Source organism: Moschus berezovskii, chromosome 1, assembly GCF_049115385.1.
Source record: "Moschus berezovskii isolate FMDL1 chromosome 1, NW_MosBer_1.0, whole genome shotgun sequence".
NCBI lineage: Eukaryota > Metazoa > Chordata > Mammalia > Artiodactyla > Moschidae > Moschus > Moschus berezovskii.
Window position 1 is genome coordinate 161,746,590 of NC_142460.1, and position 25,612 is coordinate 161,772,201.

Genomic DNA, 25,612 nt, shown 5'->3' on the forward strand with positions numbered 1-25,612 from the left:
AATTTTCAAGAAATCACCTGTTGAAGGGACTACATTTTCCCCAGTGTGTATTCATGACACCTTGTCAAATATCAGCTGACCATTCATACATGGCTATTTCTGGGCTATCTGTTCTGTTCCATTGGCCTACAGATATGTCTTTATGGGAGTACCATGATGTTTTAATTCCTATGTCTTTATAATATATTTTGAAATCAGGAATAGACATCTTCAGCCTCATTCTTTCTCTCAAGATTGCTTTAGCAATTCTGTGTTGACAAAATTCAACAACTTTTCATGGTAAAAATGGTCAAAAAATTAGAAATTACTTCAATAAATGCTGCATATGACAAGTCCACAGCTAATATCTTACTCAACTGTGAACATGTTAAAGCTTTTTCTCCAAGAGTAGAAATGAGATAAGAATGCCCGCTCTTGCCCCCTTCTTTTCAACATAATGCTGAAAGTCCGTGTCAGAGCAATTGGACAAGAAAAAGAAATAAAATTCATCTTTGTCACTTTCTATATGTCTAGTCAAGTCTTTAATCTCTCTAAGCCTGTGACCAATGTGGCGCCTAAGATGGTGGAGTAGAAGGACATGTACTCATCTTCTCCTGTGAGAACTCCAGAATTAAAACTCACTGCTAAACTGCCATCGACAGGAGAATGTTGGATCCCACCAAAAAAAGATACCACATGTCCAAGGGCAAAGGAGAAGCCCCAGCAAGATGGAAGGAGGGGTGAAATCACATTGAAAATCAAACCCCATATGCGCCAGAGATGCTCAGAAGGCTCAAACAAAACCTTGCATGCACCAGGACCCAGAGACCCCACAGAGCAGAAATGCATTTGACTGTCTCCTGTGGAGGTACGGGTCAGCAGTGGCTTGACGCAGCAGCAAGAGCTCTAGGTCCAGGAGACCTGGTCACACACCCTGTGGCATAAGCCCTCTTGGAGGAAGTCACCATTAACCCCACCATAGAGCCACCGAGCGGATGGCCCACAAACTGCAGAACAATTATATGAAAGAAATTCTCTCACTGTTAAGAAAGTTCTAAGACCCACAACAGATTTCCCAACTTGGGGATCTGGCAAAGGGACTAAGAACCCCTAGCGAATTTGACTTTGGAGGTCAGTGGGATTTGATTACAGAACTTATACAGGACTGGGGAAACAGACTCTTGGAGGCCACAAAGAAAACCTTGTGCACACCAGGACCCAGGAGGAAGGAGCAGTGACCCTACAAGAGATTGAGCCAGACTTGCCTATGAGTGTCCAGGAGTCTCTGGCGTGGGTCAGTGGTGGTCTGCTGCAGGGTTGGAGCACTGAATGTGGCAGAGTGTGCATGGGATCTTTTGAAGGAGGTCGCCATTATCTTCATTAATTCCACCATAGATTGGTCTCAGGTCAAACAACAGGGAGGGAACACAGCCCCACCATCAACAGAAAATTGGATTAAAGATTTACTGAGCATGGCCCTGCCCGGCAGAACAAGACTCTTTTCCCTACAGTTAGTCTCTCCCAAAGGGAAGCTCTCCCAATAGGAACAGAATGATCTCTGTTCATTTCCAAGGCAAGTCATTCAACACCACAGTAATCCAAGTCTATACCCATCAGTAATGCTGACAGTTCTATGAAGACCTACAAGACCTTCTAGTATTAACACCCCCAAAAGATGTCCATTTCATCATAAAGGACTGGAATGCAAAAGTAGGAAGTCAAGAGATACCTAGAGTAAAAGGCAAATTGGGTCTTGGAACAAAAAATGAAGCAGGGCAAAACCTAACCGAGTTTTGCCAAGAGAACACACTGGTCATAGCAACACCCTCTTCCAACAACACAAGAGAAGACTCTACACAAGGACCTCACCATATGGTCAATACTGAAATCAGTTTGATTATATTCTTTGCAGTCAAAGATGGAGAAGCTCTATAAAGTCAGCAAAACAAGACCAGGAGCTGACTGTGGCTCAGATCATGAACTCCTTATTGTAAAATTCAGACTTAAATTGAAGGAAGTAGGGAAAACCAATAGATCATTCAGATATGATGTAAATCAAATCCCTTACGATTATACAGTAGAAGTGAGAAATAGATTCAAGGAATTATATCTGATAGACAGAGTGCCTGAAGAACTATGGATGGAGGTTCATGACATTGTACAGGAGGCAGTAATCAACACCATCCCCAAGAAAAAGAAATGCAGAAAGCCAAAACGGTTGTCTGAAGAGGCCTTACAAATAGCTGAGAAAAGAAGAGAAGCTAAAGGCAAAGAAGAGAAGGAAAGATATACCCATTTGAATGCAGAGTTCCAAAGAATAGCAAGGAGAGATAAGAAAACCTTCCTCAGTGATCAATGCAAAGAAATAGAGGAAAACAAAGACTGGGAAAGACTAGAAATCTCTTCAAAAAAATTAGAGATACAAAGGGAATATTTCATGCAAAGATGGGCACAATAAAGGACAGAAATGGTATTGACCTAACAGAAGCAGAAGATATTAAGAAGAGGTGGCAAGAATACACAGAAGAACTATACAAAAAAGATCATGACCCAGAAAACCACGATGGTGTGGTCACTCACCTAGAGCCAGACATCCTGGAATGCAAAGTCAAGTGGACCTTAGGCAACATCACTACAAAAAAAGCTAGTGGAGGTGATGGAATTCCAGTTGAGTTATTTCAAATCCTAAAAGATGCTGGTAAAGTGCTGCATTTAATATGTCAGCAAATTTGGAAAACTCAGCAGTAGCCACAGGCCTGGAAAAGGTCAGTTTTCATTCCAATCTCAAGAAAGGCAATGCTGAAGAATGTTCAAACTACTGCACAATTGCACTTATCTCACAGGCTAGCAAAGTAATGCTCAAAATTCTCCAAGCTAGGCTTCAATAGTACGTTAACTGTGAACTTCCAGATGTTCAAGCTGGATTTAGAAAAGGCAGAGGAATCAGAGGTCAAATTGCCTTTGATGATTCATTGTATCATCATAAAAGCAAGAGAATACCAAAAAACAAATACTTTTGTTTTATTGTTTACATCAGAGCCTTTGACTGTGTAGATCACAAAAAACTGTGGAAAATTCTTCAAGAGATGGGAATATCAGACCACCTTATGTGCCTTCTGAGAAATCTGTATGCAGGTCAAGAAGCAACAGTTAGAACCAGACGTGGAAAAACAGACTAGTTCCAAATTGGGAAAGGAGTACATCAAGGCTGTATATTGTCACCCTGCTTATTTAACTTATATGCAGAGTACATCATGAGAAATGCTGGGCTGGAGGAAGCACAAGCTGGACTCAAGATTGTGGGGAGAAATACTAATAACCTCAGATACGCAGATGACACCACCCTATGGCAGAAAGTGAAGAGGAACTAAAGAGCCTATTGATGAAAGTGAAAGAGCAGAGTGGAAACGCTGACTTAAAACTCAGCATTCAAAAAACTAAGATCATGGCATCCAGTCCCATCACTTCATGGCAAATAGATGGGGAACCCATGGAAACAGTGAGAGATTTTATTTTTGAAGGCTCCAAAATGACTGAGGATGGTGACTGGAGCCATGAAATTAAAAGGCACTAGCTCCTTGAAAGAAAAGCTATGGCCAACCTGGTCAACATATTAAAAAGTGGAAACATTACTTTGCCAACAAAGGTCCATCTAGTTAAAGCTATGGTTTTTCCAGTAGTCATGTATGGATGTGAGAGTTGGACTATAAAGAAAGATGAGCACTGAAGAATTGATGCTTTTGAACTGTGGTGTTAGAAAAAACTCTTGAGAGTCCCTTGGACTGCAAGGAGATTCAACCAGTCCATACTAAAGGAAATCAGTCCTGAATATTCTTTGGAAGGACTGATGCTGAAGCTGAAACTCCAATACCTTGCCCACTGATGCAAAGAACTGACTCCTTGAAAAGACCCTGATGCTGGGAAAGATTGCTCGCAGGAGGAGAAAGGGACAACAGAGAATGAGATGGTTGGATGGCATCACCAACTTGATGCATGTGAGTTGGAGCAAGCTTTGGGAGTTAGTGACAGACAGCGAAGGCTGGCGTGCTGCAGTCCATAGGGTCACAAAGAGTCAGACATGACTGAGCGACTGAACTGAACTGAACTGAACCCTGTGACTGATATCTGTAAATGATAAAAATGATATTGTCACTTGAAGATTATTTTACAGGATTAGAGACCATAAAAACACATTGGTTGGGTTCATATGAATGATCAGTTAGAGCAAACTCTGAAGTTTAACTTCTTTTCATTCAAAGATCACCTCTTGTTAGCTGTGTAGTTTTAGAAAACTTACTTCACTTATCTGTGCTTTGGTTTCCTCATCTGTAAAATAGGCATAATGATAAATTGTTCTGGGTAATTCGTGAATATGGGTAAAGTATTCAGCACAGTTTCTGGCACATAGTGGGCACTATATGTGTTGTAATTATTGTAATTTGATGTTTTGTGATCGGGTGGAAATTAGGTAGGTAGGAAACCTGGACTTCATCTCCATCCTGTACTGGATGAACTTGTAGGAGTCACTTCCCTTCTCTTTCATTAATTTCCTTCTCTTTAAACAAGGGCATTAATAAGACCATCTATCAAACTTAGACATTTTAAGATGATAAACTCCACTGTGAGCTTAGGAACTTGAGAAGGCCTCCTGGCTTGTAGATGGTTTTGAGCTGCTGCTCTCTCACCAGTCTGTCAAGGCTTCCTTATTGTTTTACACCAAGAACCCTGCCTCTGTCTCAACTTTTCTGCGGAGCAGTTGATCTGTTTACTCTTCACCAAGATGCATTCCTCTGTCAATTGCATCAGAGCTGTCATATAAGCCAGCTTCATGGCAGGGAGAGAGAGGAAAATAGTGTTTTTATGTTTATGCCTCACTGTGTCTTCCTTCCTCTGGGATCCCTTCTTAAAAAGGTCAAAACAGAATTCTGCAACTGCCATGATGAGAAATGACACTGATTGAAGAAGCAGAGCCTATGTAAGCAGTTGTGCCTGCCCAAGAATGCGGGGCCTGGAGCCCTGTTGGGCCTGACTCATCCTCCACCCCAGGGGTGTTCTACCCCTAAAGAGAGCAAACATCTTGAACGTTATGGCAGCAGGTGGAAGAAGGGCAGTAGCTAATGGAAGCATGATGGGAAACCTAAGAAAAGAAGTGATAGTTTTGCTTCAGATTCAGTGACAAACCAAAATACTATATACATTCCCTCTTACTTTGCCTATATTCTTTTTTCAATTGGAGTATAATTGCTTTACAATGATGTGTTAGTTTCTGCTGTACAACAAGTGTAATCAGCCAAAAGTATACATATATCCCCACCCTCTTGGACCTCTGCCCTCCCTATTCCACATATCTAGGTCATCACAGAACACAAAGCTGAGGTCCCTGTACTATATATACAGCAACTTCCCATTAGCTAGCTATTTTATATATGGTAGTGTATACATCGGAGAAGGCAATGGCAAGCCACTCCAGTATTCTTGCCTGGAAAATCCCATGGATGGAGGAGCCTGGTGGGCTGCAGTCCATGGGGTCGCTAGGGGTCGGACACGACTGAGCGACTTCACTTTCACTTTTCACTTTCACACATTGGAGAAGGAAATGGGAACCCACTCCAGTGTTCTTGCCTGGAGAATCCCAGGGACAGGGGAGCCTGGTGGGCTTCCATCTATGGGGTCACACAGAGTCGGACATGACTGAAGTGACTTAGCAGCAGCAGTGTATACGTATGTCAGTCCTACTCTCCTGCTTTTCCTATATTCTAGGGAATAGTTAAAAGGAAACACAGTAAGACACAAGGGAGTGTAGAATAGTCTGCTTTCTCTTCTCTTCACTTATTGGTTTTGACCCCTTTGCATTTTTATCTGCTTCTCCTCAAGACAGAAGACTGGGTATCTGACCATCAGACTCAGGTGTCCCAGGGCTGAGTTCACTACTGGGCAAAGTTAAGAGCCTAAAAGAAAGAACCCCAGGAACACACTTCCTTCTCTTTCTGTGTCCAAGTTATACAAGCTTTCCTTTGCTTCTGGCTTGGGGTAATGACTGTGTGAGTGCCAGGGTCAGTGGGCAGGAACTGACGAAGAGAGAGAGAAACCCCTGTGGTAAGCAGCTACGATCAGTGGGCAAGTGTTGGCAGTGTGCTGTTCACAGTGTGCCTCCTGAGTGATGTTGCCCACTCGACGGATGTGGGTGAATCCACTGGGACAGAAAATAAATGAGTAGGAATACGTTTGAAAGAAAAGAAAGAAAGTAAAAGTCACTCAGTCGTGTCCAACTCTTTGAGACCTCAAGGGCTATACAGTGCATGGAATTCTCCAGGCCAGAACACTGGAGTGGGTAGCCTTTCCTTTCTCCAGGAGATCTTCCCAACCCAGGGGTTGAATCCAAGTCTTCTGCATTGTACACAGATTCTTTATCAGCTGATCCACAAGGGAAGCCCAGGAATAAGTTTAGGGGGAGATTTATGTTTTGTTTGGGGCAGTATTTCATTTTAGGTCTGTGCAGTATCCCACAGGGTCAGAAAATAGATTTGGACACCAAATTTGCCAGGAAGGACTGACCAGCATGTTCTTCATCCCACGAAAAAGCCAGGATGCCCCATGCCCCTAATATTCCAGGGAAAACCTCTGAGGTAAATGTCTCATTTACTCCCTTGAGCTTATCTGAGGTCTGGGGTTCCTGATTGCAAATCCCTGGTTTAAGATGTAGAAGTGATAGTTGAAGTGCTTGAGACCCTAGTCCAACCTCCACACTAGAAAATATGGGGACTCCCTCTTTATCTAAGAGAATGTGACCAAGCAGAGGGGTGGCTACTGATTTAACATGCATTACTCTGCAAAGTGTTACTTGGGAGCCCGGAAGGTAGCATTAGCACTGTTAGATGGAGCCCGCTTGTTGGAAGGTCTTGTCTTAACTGTGATGGATGCCTGCGTTTTAACAATGTAACTCACCTCTCTGTTTTTCACCCATTCTTTACTCGGGAATAATTAATGATCTCACTTTTTGGCTCTCTTACTCATTTTGGTTAGCATCGCTCTTTTGCCTTCAGAAAAAAAAAGAAAAAGAAAATGTGATTCATATGATCAAATCATTGCTGCCACTGTGGAAGCTACGCATGAACTCAGGCACCTGGTTCCATCTGCAAACCACAGAGGCTTTGCATTGGAAAAACATTAGAGTTGGAGTCAGGATACCTACCTTCAAATCCCAGACTTTTCATTCACTGCGTGGTACCTCTGGCAAGTCATTTATCTCCTTTTGGTCTTACTGGCCTTATCTGAAAAATGGGCAAATTATTAGTCACTGTTGCAGAACAGGGCTTCTTGGCGATCATGGCAAAAATGCTAAGTAAAGCCAGTGGAAGCCAAAGGCATACCTCATCCCACAGGCTGCAATCCTAGACTTTTGACCCAGAAACTTTTCATTGCCTTCAGCTGCTGTGGACACATTCTTAAATTAAAAAAAAAAAAAAAATTACTTCTTTTCTGTTACAGTGCATAGTATGGGACTGGGACTCCAATGGCAAACATGACTTCATTGGAGAATTCACTTCAACATTCAAGGAGATGAGAGGAGCAATGGAAGGCAAACAGGTACGTGGTGAGCACCCTGTGGTATTTCTCCAAGACTCGCCTGTCACGATGCCTCGTTAGCACCCAGACAGAGCATCTACAGGTGAAATATTAGTGTATAATTAAATGAGGCCAGGAGGGAGCACACTGCTAAGTCGCTTAAGTCGTGTCCAACTCTGTGCGACCCCATAGACAGCAGCCCACCAGTCTCCCCCATCCCTGGGATTCTCCAGGCAAGAACACTAGAGGGGGTTGCCATTTCCTTCTCCAATGTATGCAAGTGAAAAGTGAAAGTGAAGTTGCGACCCCATGGACTGCAGCCTACCAGGCTCCCCCGTCCATGGGATTTTCCAGGCAAGAGTACTGGAGTGGGTTGCCATTGCCTTCTCTGGAGGGAGCATGGAGGGATCCAAAACCCAGGTTCTAGTGCCAACCCAGCCTACAGAAATTAGTGTGACTTTGGACAGGACCCTGCCCAGTGTGATACCATTCCTCCACTGACAAAGTGAAGAAGTCAAATAAGGATGGTTCAAATTTTCTTTAGCTGTGTAGCCCTGAACAAGTGACTTAGTCTCTCTGTGCCTCAGCTTTCTCACTTAAAAAAAATTAATGGTACCTTCCTGTGAAGACTAAACGAGAGAATTCATGATTTGCACTTGGCAGGGTGTCTGGCACTTACAAAATATGTACTATTGTTATTATCTAGTAGCAGTACTCTTTCCAGCTCTACATTTCCATAACCTGATAGCATTAATTACACATTTAATGCTTTGGACAAATTGATTCCTTCAAGTTTGAATTTTGGGCACCAGATTTTCATCTAGTTTCACCATTTCATTCTTACACTCTTGATACCAAGACATAAATCTGACCACTACCACACACCACAGGGGCACATAGGGATTTCATTGAATCATGTAGAAGCCTGCCCCTTCTCTGTGTATCTTTCAGGCACCTGTACTTTGATAGATACATACATGCATCTATTATTCAGTTGCTGTCGTCTGGACCCTGACCATGTAACTTCTGCTCTGACCTGTTCAGGGTTCACCTGCCCAACTTCAGCTGCAGAACCTGGATCTCTTTGCTTGAGAGCTTTTTCTGGCTGCTGAATCCTGCTCTGCACCTGCCAACAACAGGCTAAATGTGTCAGGGAAGATGTACATATTTCAGACAGATGCCCTCAAAAAATAGCTCGTGTTAAGCAGGATATAACACCCCATCTCTATCGCCCTTCAGGTGGCAAAACTCTGAGGTGTGCTCTGAGCAGCCGCCCACAGCTCACCAACAGGGAGTGGCCCTGGCTGGCAATGGAGTCACTGACTTGATCACACACCCCTTTCTGGCTGCCTCCCTCCCCCAGTTCCCCACTCTTCTACTGCTGTTTCCTGGAAACAGCTACTAGATGAATTGTTGTTCTTGTTGTTGCTGTGCAGTTGCTAAGTCATGTGTGACTCTTTGTGACCCCGTGGACTGCAGCACACCAGGCTCCTCTCTCTTCCACTATCTCCTGGAGTTTGCTCAAATTCATGTCTATTGAGTTGGTGATGCTATCTAACCATCTCATCTTCTGCTACCACGTTCTCCTTTTGTCTTCAATCTTTCCCAGCATCAGGTCTTTTCCAGTGAGTCAGCTCTTCATATCAGATGGCCAAAGTACTGAAGCTTCAGCTTCAGCACCAGTCTTTCCAATGAATATTCAGGGTTGATTTCCTTCAAGATTGACTAGTTTGATCTCCTCGTGGTCCAAGAAACTCTCAAGAGTCTTCTCCAGTACCACAAATCAAAAGCATCTATTCTTCGGGGTTCAACCCATTCTTTATGGTCCAGCTCTCACTGGACCACTTACAGTGGTCCACTTACGACTACTGGATAAACCGTAGTTTTGACCTTATTGACCTTTGTTGGCAAAGTGATGTTTCTGCTTTTTAATATCCAGTCTAGGTTTGTTGTAACTTTCCTTACAAAGAGCAAGCGTCTTTTAATTTCATGGGTACAGTCAACATCCACAGTGATTTTGGAGGTCAAGAAAATAAAATCTGTTACTGTCTCTACATTTCCTCCTTCTATTTGCCATGAAGTGATGAGACCAGATGCCATGATCTTCATTTTTTGAATGTTGAGTTCTAAACCAGTTTTTCACTCTCCTCTTTCACCTTCATCAAGAGGCTCTTTAGTTCCTCTTCACTTTTGGTCACTAGAGTGGTATCATCTGCATATCTTAGGTTGTTGATATTTCTCCTGGAAATCTTGATTACAGCGTGTAATTCATCTAGCCCAGCATTTCATATGATGTACTCTGCATCTAAGTGAAATAAGCAGGGTGACAATATACAGCCTTGTCATACTCCCTTCCCAGTTTTGAACCAGTCCATTGTTCCAAGTCCAATTCAAACTGTGCTTCTTGATCCACACACAGATTTCTCAGGAGACAGGTAAGGTGGTCTGGTTCTCCTATCTATTAAAGAACTTCCACAGTTTTTTGTGATTCACACAGTCAAAGGCTTTAGCACAGTCAATGAAACAGAAGTAGCTGTTTTTCTGGAACTCCCTTGCTTTCCCCATGATCCAGTGAATGTTGGCAATTTGATCTCTGGTTCCTCTGCTTCTTCAAAACCCAGATTGTATATCTGGAAATTATCAGTTCACATACTGCTTAAGCCTAGCTTGAAGAATTTTGAGCATAACTTTGTTAGCATGTGAAATCAGCACAATTTTATGGTAGTTTGAACATTCTTTAGCATTGCCCTTCTTTGGGATTGGAATGAAAGCTGGCCTTTTCCAGTCCTATAGACACTGTTGAGTTTTTCCAAATTTGCTGGCATATTGAGTACAATACTTTAACAGCATCATCTTTTAGGATTTGAAATAGCTCAGCTACTTGAACTTAAATCTTTGCTTCAGCATTAGCTTCTGGAAGAACTCAAACCAAGATACCTGCCATCCTTACTCTGGGACCACTAGACCCATAGACCAGAAAAGAGTGATAGCAAACAAAGACCTTCTCTGTAAGAGATAAGACTCTGTGCCTGGTCTGCTCAGAATTACTGCTTAGGGAAAATGTCCCAACTCATTGTTCAAGTCTCTCCTTTCAGATATAAGTCAAGATATAGTGAGACTGGATGGACATAAATTAATATCCTTTAGGATCAGAGGCTTAATCAGAATCAGACCATTTGTTCAATACCTTTCTGTGGCCTGAGAAGTCAAGTGCAGTTCTCTGCATAGCTTCCACAACCCACTCTATATACTGTTGTACACCCAGCATTGCAAGAAATTTGTCAGATAGAGGCCTTCACCCATGAGCAGACTTTCTGAGTTTCAGGACTATAATTAAAACCAACAGTAAGCTATAAATAAAGCGACTCCCCAAATAACTAGGAACTTATCCAGAGATGTTGTTGGTTCTTTGAATACACAAGATAAGGCCCCTTTGAGTTAATAAATTAATGACAGTTATCCACATCACCCTCTGGAGTTTTAAAGAGTTTTACCAAGTTTTGCCTTGTTCTCCTTTCCAAAGAGAAATGAACAAATCAATAAACATGGGAAATATTATATCTTTAGAAGGCTTGGAACATATTAAAAGTAAGATTTAGCCTACATCACAGTTGAAGCATACTGAAGTCTGATGCTTTAAAACAAACAAGAAAGAGTCTTTAAGTGCCTCTGAGGAAATGGATCATATGTTCTTGTTCAGGCATTAAGATGTGTCCAAATCTCTGTAGCCCCATGGACTGCAGCATTCCAGGTTTCCCAGTCTTTCACTATCTCCCTGAGTTTGCTCAAACTCATGTCCATTTAGTCAGTGATGCCATCAAACCATCTCATCTTCTGTCATTCCCTTTTCCTCCAGACCTCAATCTGTCCCACTATCAGAGTGTTTTCCAATGAGTTGACTCTCTGCATCAGGTGATTTAGCTTCAGTATAAGCCCTTCAAATGAATATTCAGGGTTGATTTCCCTCAGGATTGACTGGTTTGATCTCCTTGCTGCCCAAGGAACTCTCAGAAGTCTTTTCCAACACCATAATTTGAAAGCATCAGTTCTTCAACACTCAGCCCCTTCTCTATGGTCCAACTCTCACATCTGTACGTGACTACTGGAAAAACCATAGCTTTGACTATGTGGACCCTTGTTGGCAAGGTGATGTCTCTCCTTTTTTAATATGCTGTCTAGGTTTGAACTGTGGTGTTGGAGAAGACTCTTGAGAGTCCCTTGGACTGCAATGAGATCCAAGTCAGTCTTAAAGGAAATCAGTTCTGAATATTCATTGGAAGGACTGATGCTGCAGCTGAATCTCCAATACTTTGGCCACCTGATGTGAAGAACTGACTCATTGGAAAAGATTGAAGACAGGAGGAGAAGGGGACAGCAGAGGATGAGATAGTTGGATGGCATCATCGACTCAATGGACATGAGTTTGAGTAGGCTCCGGGAGTTGGTAATGGATAGGGAAGCCTGGCATGTGGCAGTCCATGGGGTTGCAAAGAGTCGGACATGACTGAGCAACTGAACTGAACTGAACTAGGTTTGTCATATCTTTTCTCCCAAGGAGCAAGCATCATTTAATTTCATGGCTGCAGTCATGGTATGCACTGATTTTGGAGCCTAGGAAAAGGAAATCTGCCAATGGTTCTACACTTTTCCCCTTCTATTAGCCATGAAGTGATGACTGGATGCCATGAATTAGTCTTTTCAATGTTGAGTTTTCAGCTTTTCACTCTCCTCTTTCACTCTCATCAAGAGGCCCTTTAATTCCTCTTTGCTCTCTGCCATTAGAGTGGTATCATCTGCATATCTGAGGTTGTTGATATTTCTCCTGGGAATCTTGATTCCAGCTTGTGCTTCATCTAACCCAGCATTTTTGCATGAGGTACTCTGTATATAAGTTAAATAAGCAGAGTGACAATATACAGCCTTGACATACTCCTTTCCCAATCTGGACCCCAGTACATTGTTCCATGTCCAGTTTGAACTATTACTTCTTGACCTCCAGTTTCTCAGGAGGCAGGTAAAGGTGGTGTCGTATTTCCATTTCTTGAAGAATTTTCCACAATTTGTTGTGATCCACACAAAAGCTTTCACCTAGTCAATGAGGCAGAAGTAGATTTTTTCTGTAATTCCCTTTTTCTATGATCCAGCAATTTGATCTCTGGTTCCTTTGCCTTTTCTAAATCCAGCTTGTATATCTGGAAGTTCTCAGTTCATGTAGTGTTGAAGCCTAGCTTGAAGGATTTTGAGCATTACCTTGAGGGTGTGAGATGAGCACAAGTCAAGGCAATGGTTTTTCCCGTGGTCATGTATGGATGTGAGAGTTGGACTGTGAAGAAGGCTGATCGTCAAAGAATCAATGCTTTTGAACTGTGGTGTTGGAGAAGACTCTTGAGAGTCCCTTATACTGCAAGGAGATCCAACCAGTCCATTCTAAAGGAGATCAATCCTGGATGTTCATTGGAGGGACTGATGCTAAAGCTGAAACTGCAATACTTTGGCTACCTCATGCGACGAGTTGACTCACTGGAAAAGACTCTGATGCTGGGAAAGGTTGGGGGCAGGAGGAGAAGGGGACGACGGAGAATGAGATGGCTGGATGGCATCACCGACTCTGTGGACATGAGTTTGAGTGTACTCCGGGAGTTGGTGATGGACAGGGAGGCCTGGCGTGCTGTGATTCATGGGGTCGCGGAGAGTCGGACACGACTGAGCGACTGAACTGAACTGAACTGAACTGATACAGTAGTTTGAACATTCTTTGGCATTGCTTTCTTTAGGATTGGAATGAAAACTGAATTTTTCCAGCCCTGTGGCCATTGCTGAGTTTTCTAAATTTACTTTCATAATGAGTGCAGTACTTTAGCAGCATCATATTTTTAGGATTTTAAATAACTCAACTGGAATTCCATCACCTCCACTAGCTTTGTTTGTAGTAATGCTTCCTAAGGCCTACTTGACTTCACACTACAGGATGCCTGGTCCAGGTGAGTTTCCACACTACTGTGGTTATCCAGGTCATTCAGGCCTTTTTTGTATAGTTCTTCTGTGTATTCTTGCCACCTCTTTTAATCTCTCCTGTTTCTGTTAGTTCCTTGCCATTTCTGTCCTTTATTATGCCCCATCCTTGCAAGAAATATTCCCTTGATATCTTCAATTTGCTTGAAGAGATCACTAGTCTTTATCATTCTATTATTTTCCTCTGTTTCTTTGCATTATTCACTTAAGAAGTTGTCTAATGTCTCCCTGCTATTCTCTAGAACTATGCATTCAGTTGGGTATATCTTTCCCTTTCATTTCTCTTCTTTTCTCAGCTATTTATAAGGCCTCCTCAGACACCCATTTTGCCTTTGTGGCATTTCTTTTTCTTTGAGATGGTTTTGGTCACCACCTCCTGTACAATGTTATGAAATGCTTTTCCATAGTTCTTCAGGCACTCTGTCTCCCATATCTAATCCCTTGAATCTATTTGTCTCCTCTACCAGAGTAAGACCCAGTTTTCCCCACAGTCAATCTCTCCATCAGGAAGCTTGCCTCTTATCCTCATCCATCAGAAGGCAGACAGAATAAGCAAGAACTATAATACCACTGCCTTTGGAATGAAAACAAAAATCACAGAAAGCTAACCCAAACAATCACATGGATCACAGCTTTGTGTAACTCAATGAAGCTATGAGCCAGGCCATCCAGGGCCACCCAAGATGGACAGGTCATAGTGGAGAATTCTGATAAAATGTGGTTCACTGGAGAAGGGAATGGCAAATCACATTAGTGTTCTTGCCTTGAGAAACCCATGAATAGTATGAAAAGGCAAAAATATATGACATCTGAAGATGATACCCTTGCCCAGGTCAGTAGGTATGCTATGAGGAAGAGTGGAGATATAGCTCCAGAAAGAATGAAGAGGCTGGGAAAAGCAGAAACAACACTCAGTTGTGGATGTGTCTCCACTAGGTTAAAGTAAAATCCAATGCAGTAAAGAATAATGCTGCATAGGCACCTGGAATGTTAGGTCCGTGAATTGGATGTGGTCAAGCAGGAGACGGCAAGACTGAACACTGACATCTTAGAACTAAATGAACAAAAGTGGATGGGAATGGGTGAGTTTAATTCACATGACCATTATATCACCTACTGTGGGCAACAATCCTTTAGAAGAAATGGAGTAGCCCTCACAGTCAATGTACTGTGTGCTTAGTTGGTCAGTCATGTCTGACTTTTTGTGACCCCCATGGACTGCAGTCTGCCAGGCTCCGCTGTCCATGGGGATTCTCCAGGCAAGAATCCGGGAGTGGGTTGTCATGACCTCCTCCAGGGGATCTTCCCAACCCAGGGATCAAACCCAGATCTCCCATATTGCAGGAAGATTCTTTACCATCTGAGCCACCAGGGAAGCCCAAGAATACTGGAGTGGGTAGCCTATCCCTTCTCCAGGTGATCTTCCCAACCCAGGAATCAAATCAGGGTCTCCTGCACTGCAGGCAGATTCTTTACCAACTGAGCTACCATGGAAGCCCAATAAGAGAGTCTAAAATGCAGTACTTGGGTGCACTCTCAAAAACAACAGAATGATCTCTGGGTTTTTTTCAAGCAAACCATTCAACATCACAGTAATAAAAATCTATACCCCAACAACTGATGCCGAGCTGAAGTTGACCAGTTCTATGAAGACCTACAACACCTTCTAGAACTAATACTCCAAAAAGGTGTCCTTTTCATCATAAGGGATTGGAATGCAAAAGTAGAAAGTCAAGAGATACCCAGATTAACATGCAAGTTTGGCCTTGGGGTACAAAATAAAGCAGGGCAAAGGCTAACGATTTTTGTCAAGAGAACAGGCCGATCATAGCATATACCCTTTGCCAACAACACTAGAGATGACTCTACAAATGGACATCATCAGATGGTCAATATCAAAATCAGATTGACTATGTTCTTTGCAGCCAAAGGTGGAGAATCTCTATACAGTCAGTGAAAACAAGATCTTGGAGCTAACTGTGGCTCAGATCATAAACTGCTTATTGCAAAATTCAGGCTTAACTCAAAGAAAGTATGGAAAACCACTAGGCCATTCAGACATGACCCATATCAAATCCCTTATGATTTTACAATGGAGGTGACAAATAGATTCAAGGGATTAGATCTGGTAGACAGAGTGCCTGTAGAACTATGGACAGAAGTCTGTAACACTGTACAGGAGTCAGTGACCAAAACCATCCCCAAGAAAAAGAAATGGCAACGTGGTTGTCTGAGGAGGCTTTACAAATACCTGAGGAAAGAAGAAAAGCAAAAAGCAAAGGAGAGAGGAATAGATATACCAAACTGAATGCAGAGTTGCAGAGAATAGCAATGAAAGATAAGAAGGCCTTCTTAAATGAACAAGAAAAGAAATAGGGGGAAACAATAGAATGGGAAAGACTAAAAATCTCTTCAAGAAAATTGGAGCTATCAAGGGAAATTTTCATGCAGGGATGGGTATAATAAAGGAAAGAAACAGCAAGGACCTAAAGAAGCAGGAGAGATTAAGAAGAGGTGGCAAAAATAAACAGAACTGTACAATTAAGGTTTTAATGACCCAGAAAACCATGATGGTGTGCTCCCTCTTCCTGAGCTGGACATCCTACAGTACGGAGTCAAGAAGACATTACTACAAACAAAGCTAGTGGAGATGATGAAATTCCATCTGAGCTATTTAAAATCCTAAAAGATGATGCTGTTAAAGTGCTGTACTCAATATGTCAGCAAATTTGGAAAACTCAGCAGTGGCCACCCAGCTGGTAAAAATAATCTGCCTGTGGTGCAGGAAACCCCACTTTGATTCCTGGGTCAGAAAATTCCCTGGAGAAGGGATAGGCTACCCACTCCAGTTCTCAGGCTTCCCTTGTGGCTCAGCTGGTAAAGAATCCACCTGCAATGCAGGAGACCTGGGTTTGATCCCTGGTTTGGAAGATCCCCTGGAGTAAGGCATGGTAACCTACTCCAGTGTTCTTGCCTGGAGAATCCCCATGGACAGAGGAGCCTGGAAGTCTACTGAGCATGGGGTGGTAAGGAGTAGACACGACTGAGAGACTAAGCACAGCAACACAGCACAGCAGTGGCCACAGGACTGGAAAAGGTCAGTTTTCATTCCAATCCCAAAGGGCAATGCCAAAGAATGTTCAAACTACTGTACAATTGCATTCATTTCACATGCTAACAAGGTTATGCTCAAAATCCTTCAAGCTAGGCTTCAGCAGTATGTGAACCAAGATCTCCCAGATGTATGATTTAGGTTTCCAAGAGACAGAGGTACCAGAGATCAAATTGAGAACATTCATTAGATCATAAGGAAGGCAAGGGTATTCCAGGAAAAAAACCTACTTCTGCTTCATTGACTATGCTAAATTGTTTGACTGTGTGAATCACAACAAAATGTGGTAAATTCTTAAAGAGATGGGAGTACCAGACCACCTTACCTGTCTCCTGAAGAAACCTGTGTGTGGGTCAAGAAGCAACAGTTTGAACTGGACATGGAACAATTGACTGGTTCAAAAATGGGAATGGAGTACTTCAAGGCTGTATATTGTTACCCTACTTCTTTCACTTATTAATATATGCAGAGTACATTATGTGAAATGCTGGACTAGATGAATCACAAGCTGTAATCAAGATTGCCGAAATATCAACAACCTCAGTATGCAGATGATACCATTCTAGTGGCAGAAAGTGAAGAGGAATTAAAGAGTCTCTTGGACTGTGAAGAAAGCTGGTCGCCGAAGAATTGATGCTTTTGAACTGTGGTGTTGGAGAAGACTCTTGAGAGTCCCTTGGACTGCAAGGAAATCCAACCAGTCCATTCTAAAGGAGATCAATCCTGGGTGTCCATTGGAAGGACTGATGCTAAAGCTGAAACTGCAATACTTTGGCCACCTCATGCGATGAGTTGACTCACTGGAAAAGACTCTGATGCTGGGAAAGGTTGGTGGCGGGAGGAGAAGGGGACGACAGAGAATGAGATGGCTGGATGGCATCACCGACTCTGTGGACATGAGTTTGAGTGAACTCCGGGAGTTGGTGATGGACAGGGAGGCCTGGCGTGCTGTGATCCATGGGGTCGCGGAGAGTCGGACATGACTGAGCGACTGAACTGAACTGAACTGAACTGATGAAGGTGAAAGAGGAGAATGAAAAAGCTGGCTTGAAACGCAACATTTCAAAAACTAATATCATGGCATACAGTCCCATCACTTCATGGCAAACAGAAGGGGGGAAGTGGAAACAGTGACAGATTTTCTTTCCTTGGGTTCCAAAATCACTGTGGAGGTTATTTCAGCCATGGAATTAAAAAACCCTTGCTCCTTGTAAGGAAAGCTGTGACAAACCTAGACAGCATATTAAAAGGCAGAGGTATCACTTTGCTGACAAAGGTCAATATAGGTAATGCTTTGGTTTTTCCAGTAGCCATGTGTGGATGTGAGACTTGGATAGTAAAGAAGTGTCTGAGTCCAGAAGAATTGATAGTTTGGAATTTTTGGTGCTGAGAAGAACCTTGAGAGTTTCTTGTGCTGCAAGGAAATCAAACCAGTCAATCCTGAAAAAGGAAATCAACCCTGAATATTCATTGGAAAGACTGATGCTGAAGCTGAAGCTCCAATACTTTGGCCACCTGATGCAAAGAGCAGACTCACTGGAAAACATCCTGATGCTGGGAAACATTGAAGGCAAAAGAGAAGGGATGGTAGAGGATGAGGTGGTTAGATAGCATCACCAACTCAATGGACATGAGTCTATGCAAACTCCAGGACATAGTAGAGGACAGAGGAGCCCAGAGTGCTACATTCCATGGAGTTGTAAAACCTCAAACATGACTTAATGACTGAACAACAACAAAACAAAAACTGTAGTTATACATTGGGACAAATGCTATTAAAAAACTGGGCCATTTTAGTTATAGAGGTGTAACATAAAAGAGATCACCTGGAAAAAAAATGAAATTTAACATGAGGGCCCTTAAAAATGAAATGTCAACCATGTAAAAAGCAAAGAAACAGCATTTCAGGTAGAGGGAACTTTGCAAATTACTAAGTCAGAAAAGAGTTTGGTGTGTTTAAGGATCTGTAAAGAGACCAGTTTATCTGTAGCAAAGAGGGTGAGGGAGCCATGCATGAGATGTGATCAAGGACAGAGGCAGGGGCCAGGAAAAGAAGGTTCTGATAGCTTGGAGAAAAGAGTTTATGTTTTCCTGTAAATGTGTTGAGAGCACACTGAAGACTCCCCAACTACCTATATGCACCTATTTCAGCTTTAATAAGTTTTAAGTTAAATTCAGTTAAATTTCAAATCTCTCTCTCTCACTTACACACACACATGCACATATCAAGTGCTCATGTGGCTAGTGTCTTTCACATTGGTTGGTACAGATGTGGAATCTTCTCATTATTGTACAAAGTTTTATTGGGCAATACTATGAGGAGTCTAGGCTGGAGAATGATAAGATTGGAGAATGACATTAATTTTTTTCAAGATTACTCTGTCTACTGTATAGAGAATCAGTTGCAGAGAGACAAGAGTGAGGCAGAGAAATTTTTCAGGAAGCCACAGCTATAGGCAGGACAAGAGGTCTGCAATCTGGGCTGAGTTCCCCTGAGAAACTCCTCTCTGCTCCAAAAATGCCAAGGGTACTCACTCCTGCATTTGTGCCTCTGCAGCTGGAGTAGCTGAGATGTTTCTCAATGTGCTCTTTCGTCCTCTAGGACACCAGCCTAGGCTAATTTCACATGGTGGTGCAAACATCCAATCTGCAAGAGCAGGGCAAGCCCCAGTGCACAGGCACTTCTGAAACCTCTGCTCATATCACTTTTGTTAATGTCCCATTGGTCAAAGCAAGTCACCTGACGAAATTCAGCGTCGTCGTGCACTGGGAAGAATGGGTCATTGCGGACAGTGCTGTATCAGCCTATCCACTAACATCTGCCTCAGAAATTTCTTTGTTTTCAGACACTTCCAGTTGTCAAGGGGTGAAAATTTGTCTTCTGAGTGGAAATCCAAGGGTGACTCCTGTAGGACAGTGGGCAGGAGCAATTTGGTGACTCTGGGATGTTTGACTTTGTCAGTGGTCAAAATGCAGTTAACTTTGTCTCATGAAGTCTTGTGTAGAAAGGTTGAGCTCTGTTCACACATTAACTCCCATCTGCCTCCTCAGTTCTGATTCTGTCCCTCACAGAAGCCCCTCTGGAGAAAGTGCCACCATTGTGACGTGTATCAATCCATCATTTTAGTCCTCTGCGAAGTTAAGCAAACTCATTATCCCCATCAGCTTCCTATAACCAGTATTCAACGTTCCCCACTCTTCCTGCCTCTTAAGTCAACTCCCAGACACTAAGACTCAGCATTTGGGTCACTCAGCTATGTGTCCCAAGACCTCTCCTTCTCTCTGCTTTTTGATTTGACCCCATTCATAGCAACCATTTATAAGTGTCAGGTGCTGCTCTAAATGTATTATAGGGGTTACTCATTCAATCCTCACAGTAACCCTATGAGCTAGCTATAATTATGGGCTCCACTTTACAGAGGCAATATGCAAGGCGTGAGGGAATCGAGTCATCTGTCAAAGGTCACACAGCGGGAAAGTGAGGAGCTGGGATTCAAACCAGGCGGACGAGGTCAGGGCCTTCCTCTCACCACGTCTCCTTCCTTCCCCTCCAGATGCAAGGGCATCAGCTAGAGACCAGACGTCAGCGCTCAGGACGGCCTGCAATGGCACCCAGGGGCCTCCTCATGAATGACTCCACCTCTTCCTGAGCTGGCAATCATAGTATAACCTTTCTTATTGCAGGTGCAGTGGGAGTGTATCAACCCCAAGTACAAAGCCAAGAAGAAGAATTATAAGAACTCGGGCATTGTGATTTTGAATCAGTGCAAGGTATAAACATAGCCCCTGTCTTCCAGGAGTATGAAACTAAGGCTGTCTGGGAGGAAGGCCCAGGTGGTCTGCACAAAAAGAGTATCAAGAAGATATGATCTTTTTAAAATAAAAATATTGGAAAGTCAAGGTATTAGTGGACATACATTATAAGTTTGGGTGGTTTTGGAGCTGTGGTAGGCCTCCATCACCTCAACAAAGACAGTCCTGCCCAAAGATAACAGAGTCCTGGTCACAAGTCAGGTTCTTCTCTGCCCAGGACAGCGCCAGACGGAGGTCCCCAGATGGGGGCAACCAACATTTCTAAAGCACCTGAGTGAGTGAGTGAAAGTCATTCAGTTGAGTCCAACTCTTTGCGACCCCATGGACTATACAGTCCATGGAATTCTCCAGGCCAGAATACTGGAGTGGGTAGCCGTTCCCTTCTTCAGAGGACCTTCCCAACCCAGGAATTGAACCCAGATCTCCTGCATTGCAGGCAGATTCTTTACCAACTGAGCTAAATGGAAGCCCCTATTTACATGTAATAAGCACTAAGTTTTTTAATAAAAAAGATTTTAAATAGAATAGTTAATATTACCAGAAGTACCAAGACAATGTAATATCACAAAAAGTTATGGAAAATAGCAATAATCTGCCAATAACAGGATTATTTCTATTACATTCTAAATTCAAATTTTAATCTTCATTTATGCATATTTCACAAAAGAAAACACTAATATTAAGATTTAGAGTAAATTTTTACTCTTATTTTTTTGTACTTTTATTCCATAACTACATTAAAGTATTTGCCATTTCAAAGAAATATCTACAGCTTCCCAGAAGAACTAGTTTTAATACTGGCAGTCTTCCTGCTCAATACACACCAATATAAATCTTTCCTTGTCAGAGAGCTCAATATTAAGTACTCTACACCAGGCTTTTTTTTCTGTGTTTTCTTCTCCTCCCGGGTGTTGTGAACTCTGTTTCACTAAAGCTTTCGTTCTCCATTTCCTCTTCCGTAACCACAGGCATACTCAGACTTAAAGATTTATCTTCCTTACGTATGTTCTGTGTACCACCTCTGTCTCTGGAAGACACTTTCCTTCCTGCTGACACTTCCTAAAGTGTCAATTTTAGACACATTCTAAAGCACCTACTCTGTGCTTATCACACAAACTGATAATCACTAGTACTTACCACTCAGTGCTTTGTATGTGGCACCTCCTCCATGCTGAAGAGATGCCCTGAAAACAAGACAGGGGGGATGAGTGAAGCACCTAAAAATTTCTCCCAGAGGGGCTCTAACTCTGCAAGAAATCTCCTCTGGGAATAATTTTGCCACTGGTAGAGTACTTACTATGGTAAAAAATAACAACAATATGTTCTGTTATTCTTACCACAACTCTGAGATTTCTACCTTCAAATGTGATTGTAACTAGTTCATTGTTACACACATGGTACGAGCTGAGATTTTAATCTCTGTCTGACTCCATGTTGTGAGACTTCCATGCCATCCAGTCTCTCTCTAAATATATCAGGTTCCTTTTCTCAGAGTTGGCATTCCTGGCTTCCAGGGGCTGTAGGAGCCCATTCTCACATAACGGAAGAGTCGGGGGGAAAGACTGATGGGTCTGGCTTAGGTCACAGGCCTATCTCGTGAAGTAATTACTGGAACTAGATGATAACAGTGCTTACAATTGGCCATCTGGGGTCATTGTTTTGATAATTTTTGCTGTATTTTATGATGCTTTGATATCTTGGGGCCTTGCATACTGGGAGGAACTGCCTCTCTTAGGTTTCGCTAATTCCTCAAGATAGCAATCAGCATGCCTATGAGCCCATCTTTGACATGCAGACAGAGCAGTCCAGAGCCTGTATCCCTAGCCACCACCTTTCCTGAGCTCTCACACACCAAGCCAATATTTCCCCTGCCCTGTATTACCCCAGAGCCAGCCTCAGACAATTAGAGACCATCCCTATTGCCCAGAGCCTCCAGAATCACTCATCATTCAGTCCTAAACATGCTTAACTGCTTACCTAGCCTCACTCATTCCTCCCCACGCCTCCTGACTAACCCAGTCCTACCCCATGTGCCGCCTTGTGTGGCAGGACATGCCTTCAGTCCCTTGGGAAGCTGTGAATAATAAACTCTTCTTTCAAAGGCAGTTGTCTCTGGTCATCTTACCTACCTACCGATACAGACCAAATTCTGGTGCGTTCAGAACAGTCCTGTGCCCATAGAAGCAGGAGAAAAGACGATCCAGATGAGTCAGTTCAACTGTCCATCTCTGTAAGGTGACTGTGCATATAACTGTTTCGATCTAAGAGTCTGGCACTCAGAGGACATGGTACTGGTAGGGATATAGTAGTAGGGCCACCACTCCAGTATTCTTGGGCTTCCATGGTGGTCTGGGTTTGATCCCTGGGTTGGGAATATCCCCTGGAGGAGGTCATGACAACCCACTCCCGTATTCTTGCCTGGAAAATCCCCATGGACAGAAGAGCCTGGCAGGCTACAGTCCATGAGGTCACAAAGAGTCAGACCCGACTGAGTGACTAAGTACAACACAGCATCTCAACTATCAGGCAAAGCATCCCCATAAGGAAGCCGGGAGCAGGCACTATTCTGAGGGCCCAGTAAACATCAGCCCTGAGACAAGTCTGCTGATAGATGTGTGCCACCTGGAGGTGGTGCCTGTAAATGCCGCCACAGGGTTTTGTGGGTCAGTCTTTGAGAAGCTGCCCTGAGCCTCAGATGGAATATGAGAAGTAAGGGTCAAAAATCAGCTGATGGTTGTACCAGTAAAATGATCCACATTGTGAGCTCTATAACTGCAGGTACCGTGCCTGTTTCTCTTCTCCCTATATCCTTAGCATCCAGGGCATGGTGGAGGCTCAATAAATCCTTGTCAAAAAACTGCATAGATGAGTGTCACCAAGACCCAAGCAGCAGAATCATAATGAAGCAGAAATGAAGACTAGAAGTCAGTAAAGAGTGTGAGAACACAGAAGCTAGGGGTGGGGCAGGAAGCAGGAAGCCTGTTGACTTCCAGCCTAGAGGTCAAAAAGATGCATTTGAGTCCCACCTCCACCATCTAGGTAGGTGATCTTAGCCTTAGTTTCCGTGTGGATAAAATGGACACAATAATAATCATAGCATCACCTTCACAGGCTCGTTCTAAGAATTAAATGAGATCATGTATGTTAAGAGCTTGACATACAGTTAGTGCTCAGTAAATATTAATCCTTGTTCTTCATGGCAAGGGAGAAATCTCACTAGCTGGCAGCTTACAGTGGAGAGCTTCTTGGATAATTGTGACCTTGAAGCTGCTCGTCTTTTTCACTGTGGTTTAGGAACGTTACCAGGACTGGGACTTAGACACGGGCAGCAAGACTGAAGCTAAGTGTGAGACTTCGTGTATTTCAAACCAGTGGTGACCCATGAAAACACAGTACAGTCTCACCCCAGAGGCAGAGGCTGATTAAAATCATATGTAAACCCAAAAAGGGTGAGAAAGAGGAGGGATGGTTGCAGCCCTCACAGGCCCATCTGTTTTCTTTCTCTCCTCCCGTGAAAGATAATCAGCTGGCTCATCTTTTTTCCCACAGACCTTTCTCTGCTCTTCCCTCTAGGTCAGGAAACCCCATGTTTAAGCCTTTAATGTGTAAGTACTCAGATCACACTGTTCTAACATAGCTTCCTCTCCTCCCGTGCAGATCCACAAGATGCATTCTTTCTTGGACTACATCATGGGTGGCTGCCAAATCCAGTTTACAGTGAGTTGTTTGTTTGTTCTTACTCAGGGAGCGAGGTTGGGGGGCAGTGCTGGGTGTGGGGCATGAGGACCCACAGTCTGTTAATGTTAAGACCCTGCATTGGCTTTGCTCAAGTCTCACCGCTGAAATATCATACAGGAACATCTCTTTACAATGAGGTCACACTTCTGTTTTCCCCATGACTATTTTTTCAGCATCCTATCAGCAAATGCGTGTCACTCAACCTCAGGGGGTTTGGGGAACCAGTCTATTATACTTTCCATTCTTTCAGAAACTGCAGGAGGCAGTGGGCGGGTGGCCAGATTCCATCACTGGGTGAAAAGGGCTGGGGGAGGAGTGAACCGTGCTAAAACATCCCACTGAACCATGGCTGACATCTTAGTTGTGTTCATGTGGACAGAACATAAGCTTACATGTCAAGCCCAATGGTCAGTGCAAAGAGTAAGCCATCCAGAGGATTCATCAGGCAATGAAAAAGTGAATTCCAAAAGACTGGAGAACCAATCTGTCAATGTTGAGAAATAGAATTAATGAGTGGACTAAGGATCTTCTCCTACATGGAATCTGTGAGCCCATGGGATTTGTACACTCTTCATGGACCACAGTCCTGTCTAACTCAATGAAACTAAGCCATGCCATGTGGGGCCACCCAAGACGGGCGGGTCATGGTGGAGAGGTCTGACAGAATGTGGTCCACTGGAGAAGGGAATGGCAAACCACTTCAGTATACTTGCCTTGAGAACCCCATGAACAGTATCAAAAGGCAAAATGATAGGATACTGATGGACAGGGAAGCCTGGCGTGCTGTAATTCATGGGGTTGCAAAGAGTTGGACATGACTGAGCGACTGAACTGAACTGAACTGAAAAAATGGCAACCTACTCCAGTATTCTCGCCTGGAGAATCCTATGGATGAAGGAACCTGGTGGGCTGCCGTCTCTGGGGTTGCAAAGAGTCAGACATGACTGAGCAACTTCACGTCACTTCAATAATGTATTTGTTGGTGGGCTGGGTCTTTTTTAAGTGTCTGGGTGGGCCAAGATTGTAAGTCCACCTGCCCTGGAAAAACTTGCTCTCAGGGGCTTCATATTCAAAATCCTCCTAGTTTCCAGCAGACATGCCTGCAAAAAGAGAATATCCAGATGATAAGAAATAGATCTATTAAAACCTGTGGGAAAGTCACATGGATGTAAACAAGTTGTGTAGCATCTGTGCCCCATCTTACAGAAGTGTACTTGTGAAACTCAGCCCTATTTAGCTCCCTAGACAGGCTCAATCATATGAGGAAGGCAAAGAAAATGGTTTGAGCCCAAGAGAGTCAACTGGACCAATGTGTTCCTGGGACAAAAGGTAGTGGAACCCAAAGGATTAGAGGGGGGTTCCCCAAGGGGATGAGATAAGACCTCTCCCTAG

General features: G+C 43.2%; 1 protein-coding gene across 1 annotated transcript in view; it reads left to right on the forward strand.

Moving 5' to 3' along the window:
• CPNE4 (copine 4) overlaps positions 1-25,612 on the forward strand; it is a 647,214-nt gene that overhangs the window by 585,620 nt on the left and 35,982 nt on the right. The window contains exons 8-10 of the mRNA XM_055413723.2: positions 7,468-7,566; positions 20,354-20,440; positions 24,140-24,199. Of these exons, the coding sequence (XP_055269698.1) occupies positions 7,468-7,566; positions 20,354-20,440; positions 24,140-24,199 (246 nt within the window). The remainder of the gene's footprint in view (positions 1-7,467; positions 7,567-20,353; positions 20,441-24,139; positions 24,200-25,612) is intronic.